This window comes from Tigriopus californicus, chromosome 7 (assembly GCF_007210705.1).
Source record: "Tigriopus californicus strain San Diego chromosome 7, Tcal_SD_v2.1, whole genome shotgun sequence".
Classification (NCBI taxonomy): Eukaryota; Metazoa; Arthropoda; class Copepoda; order Harpacticoida; family Harpacticidae; genus Tigriopus; species Tigriopus californicus.
In genome coordinates, this window is record NC_081446.1 from 2,441,996 (window position 1) to 2,446,090 (window position 4,095).

General features: G+C 40.6%; 1 protein-coding gene across 3 annotated transcripts in view; it reads left to right on the forward strand.

Annotated features, from left to right (window-relative positions):
• The window catches only part of LOC131882991 (proton-coupled zinc antiporter SLC30A2-like), a 13,973-nt gene extending 11,865 nt beyond the window's left edge, over nt 1-2,108 (forward strand). For all 3 annotated transcript variants that reach the window (XM_059230309.1, XM_059230311.1, XM_059230310.1), the window contains 4 exons: nt 355-465; nt 535-835; nt 1,272-1,687; nt 1,753-2,108. In XM_059230309.1, coding sequence (XP_059086292.1) covers nt 355-465; nt 535-835; nt 1,272-1,687; nt 1,753-1,898 — 974 coding nt within the window. In that variant the 3' untranslated portion in view covers nt 1,899-2,108. The remainder of the gene's footprint in view (nt 1-354; nt 466-534; nt 836-1,271; nt 1,688-1,752) is intronic.
• The last annotated feature ends 1,987 nt before the right edge of the window (nt 2,109-4,095 follow it).

A 4,095-nucleotide genomic window follows, 5' to 3' on the forward strand; every position in this document is an offset into this window, starting at 1 on the left:
GTAACATGTATTAGCGACTTATTCAAGAGTTTTGAAAATAGAAATTAATCAAGCCTTTAAAATATCCCTCCCTGCATCTCAGTAAGGGCCCCACACTACTCATCCCAACGCATATTTGTGCATGCATTGTGATATTGAAAAACCGCATTGGCCGAAAATGTATGATCCGCTTCACTGTATGTTTGATGCAATAGCACCAAAAAAAGAAAGAAACTAGAAATAATTATTTATTAATATATTTTTGTGATTTGAGAGGAGTAATTTTCAGACCAAACACATTTTATCGTGCTCGTTTGGTATTCGATTGATTTTATAGTTTATTAAGCACTGATCATTCATAAACATCCTGTGTAGGGTTACATTGCCATTCCCACGCCAAGCCCCATGGAATCGACAAGAAAGCTCGGAATAAGCTTCTACTGGCACTTGTGCTCTGTTTTGTATTCATGATTGTGGAAATCGTTGGTAAGCCTTCAAATTAATCGGATGTAAACTTAACTGCAATTCCAATCCCAAACCTTTGCTCTATTATAGGTGGAGTGATTTCGGGCAGTTTGGCCATCATGACCGATGCCGCCCATTTGTTGACGGACGTCGCTGCCTTTTGTGTCTCTCTATTTTCGATTTACATGGCTGGACGTCCAGCCACACAAACCATGAGCTTCGGGTATCATCGGATTGAGGTCTTGGGTGCGATCGTGTCGGTGCTCTTGATTTGGCTCGTGACTGGGGCATTGGTCATTGTGGCCATTGAGCGCATAATCTCCGGGGATTTTGAGATCGATGCCGGCATTATGTTGATCACAAGTGGCTTGGGACTATTGTTCAACGTTATGTAAGTTTGCAATTACAAAGGTTTTTAAAAAGTGTTCTGTCGTCGAGTTGAGTTTTGCCACTCAATATAGTATAAACCAAAGACGATTAGTTCCGTTGATTTTGCATCTTTATACTTGAAAGACAGAGATTTGGTTGGTGGGCTAGTACTCGATATATTTTGCATGAAATGTGAATAAAAAATGGATTCAAAGCTATATGGAATTAACGATTTAAGCCATGGTTGTTCTAAAACTAATCAAAAAACACGAAACTAGTCCGAGCCGCATCAATAGACTTTTCACCATCTACGGTAATGAAATATTGGAATCACCTGAACACAACAGCTCAAGAAAAAGCTACTTATTGTTTTATTTTAGAAAAATATGTTATGATTATCATTTTTATTCTTTATGACATAAGTTATCCTATTGATGATCATTGGTCATTTTCCTTAGCATGGGGTGCACCTTGCATCAACACGCCCATTCTCACGGGGGATCCGATGATGGCCACAACCATTCCCATGGAGGTGGACAGAATATCAACGTAACAGCCGCGTACATTCACGTCATCGGGGACTTTATCCAAAGCTTGGGCGTGTTTGTGGCTGCTCTCCTGATCTATTTCATGCCCGATTGGTACCTGGCCGATCCCATTTGCACGTTCCTGTTCTCCGTGCTGGTCTTGGCCACGACGGGCAACATCTTGAAACGAACGCTTCAAGTTCTGATGGAAGGTATCCCCAATGGCGTGAGCTTCCAAGTGGTTCAAGACACCTTGAACAACGTTGAAGGCATTGTGTCTGTCCACAACATCCGTATTTGGAGTCTCACCACCGAGAAGATTGCCATGTCAGCTCATTTGGCGATAAGTAAGAATAGAAAATAGGAGTATTTGTGCTTGTGACGTGATTTTAAATCGTCGTTTGATTTACAGCTCCGGGAACGAATGCTCAAAATGTTTTGATGGAAGCCTCCCAAAAGATCCGGGTGAAGTACGATATTCATGAAATGACTTTGCAAGTGGAGAACTATCAAGAAGACATGCGAGATTGTAGCAATTGCCAAAACCCCGTCAAATAAGAGCAAGTGATGTGTATTTTCATTTACTCTTAAACTTTCTCATTACATTCCAATGTCAAGTGTTGTAACCTTGGTATCCATAATTTATAAATTTGTGATAATCCCTTGTAATTATTGTGAATGATGATCCGTCCAATGCCAAACGGACTCCGTCTACGTTTTCATCCTATTCCAGATTTAGGATACGAAATACATTCCCATTTGGCGCCACCGTCCGAATTTTCTTGAATGTAACTATTTAGCCGAGTGCAAGAAAGATAAGCCCGTGCTTGTGGGTACCGCCAGATCTGAAAAGTTAGAACACTTGACTGGTAAATCGAGCCAATTTAGAATATGCCTCTCCCATTTGGGCTCCAATAAGTTCAGCAGGTTTGCAAAAGCTCGAGCATGTCCAAAGATGTTTTACTAGGAACATTGAAGATATGAGAGAGCTCTAGTATTGGGAGAGGTTAGAACGGTTGGGATTGTACAGTACTCAGAGAAGGTACGAAAGGTATCTGATATTGTACGTTTTCAAAAGCATCCATGAGCTTTGTCCCAACCCAGGATTTAGGGTCAATTGTGACCGTAGAGGCTTAATGTGCGTTTTGAGAGCACCTTCAAGCCCTCGAGAATCCAGGCTAGTTAAAACAATGAAGTCCATTTCTCTTCTTTCTCGGGCTCCTTCTTTGTTCAATTTGCTGCCCTCAAATATTCGTAGGTCTTATGTAGGCGTTGATCCAATAACAGGATTGAAGTCAGACTTGGACAAGTTTTTGACTAAAATTCCGGACCAACCTTATATTCAAGGATTAGCCAGATCAGCCAAATCTAATTCGTTGGTCGATCAAATAATATATATAAATAAAAGTCAAGTAAAATGAATAATCTTCTCGTCTTGAACTGGTGGGATTCCAATCCCAGTAGCGGTAAGAAAGTCCGCAAAAAAAGGGTACTTTTGTGTTCAATTGTGTTTAAAAGGGTCGTCAAATGCGAACCTTTTATGACACAAAGAACGTTGAGAGAACATTGCTCATAGCTGCTGGTACTACAGATCAACAAAATCCTTATCACTAACTTTTTTTACGTTTACCAACCAAGAACACTGTTTCCTCCAGACAACAGTTTTACTCAGAGGGCAAGCCCTCTAGTTTTACTGAAGTCTCTCATTTCAGATTTCAGACAGAAAATAGGTACCAAACCTTTTATCAAAATAAAGTTAGTAAAGATCGTTCAATAACTGTGGGATAAATAAGTTTAGGTTAATTCATGTATTCATGTCAAGTGTTTCATCACAAGGGACAGGCAAATAATGAAAAAATAATTTTCGTTACTAAAGCCCATTTCTAATATAAATGGACATTTCACTTTTTTTGCACCTTTTTGCACATTTGGCCTTAACTTCGTGTTTTGGTTGAAATCAGTGCTTTCTTGGCATTAAAAAGAAGTTAGTCTTTCAGATTAAATGCCACTGCTGGTAAAAATACGTGAAAAACTGAATTTTGAGCAATTGAGGTCAATTTTTCCAATATGAGGGCCAAAATGGTTCGGCCCATTGTTGCCACTTGTTCGTTCCTAGTACATGGAGTACGCAAGTAGTGGGGCGGAAAGCTCGAACCAAGATCGAACGTCTTCTAGCGAGGTTTTGTAGGGCTATGCGTTAACTCCCGATCAGATGCATTCCCGCTGAGAGCGTGCTCAATGAATTCTATCTTCATGGTCAAGGACTCGATTAGGAGGTAACACAAAACTGAAAGCAAGCTCTCTAGTCTTCTATTGAGGTTTTAGAGAGCTTTCCACTCCAATTCTTGGGTACTCCATGCCTAGTCCTGCCACCTGGCGACCAGAGGCTGATGTTATAAAACGATTTGTCCGACGTCCAGGGTAACATTAACTTGCTAAAAAAATCACTCGATTATTGAAAATTCAATGGGCGGATAGTGCGAGTTGACTGTGATGTTTGTCTTAGTTCTCTCTCCCCAAATGCCCAAAATCAGGGTGCCGGACCACATTTTTCCTTGAATTTCCTTTACTTGATATCCCCTATATAGATCGATCAAGGGCGCTGCGATCGCATGTTTTCGTCTCAGCTGTTGCTGGTGGAAAAAATGTTTCATTCGTAGTTAAGCTACTTAAGACAAGTATGGTGCAAATTGAATCGTTGACGGCTCGTCCAAATTCAGAGTAGAAACCCCTAATAAGACTCCTTGTCTCCTGG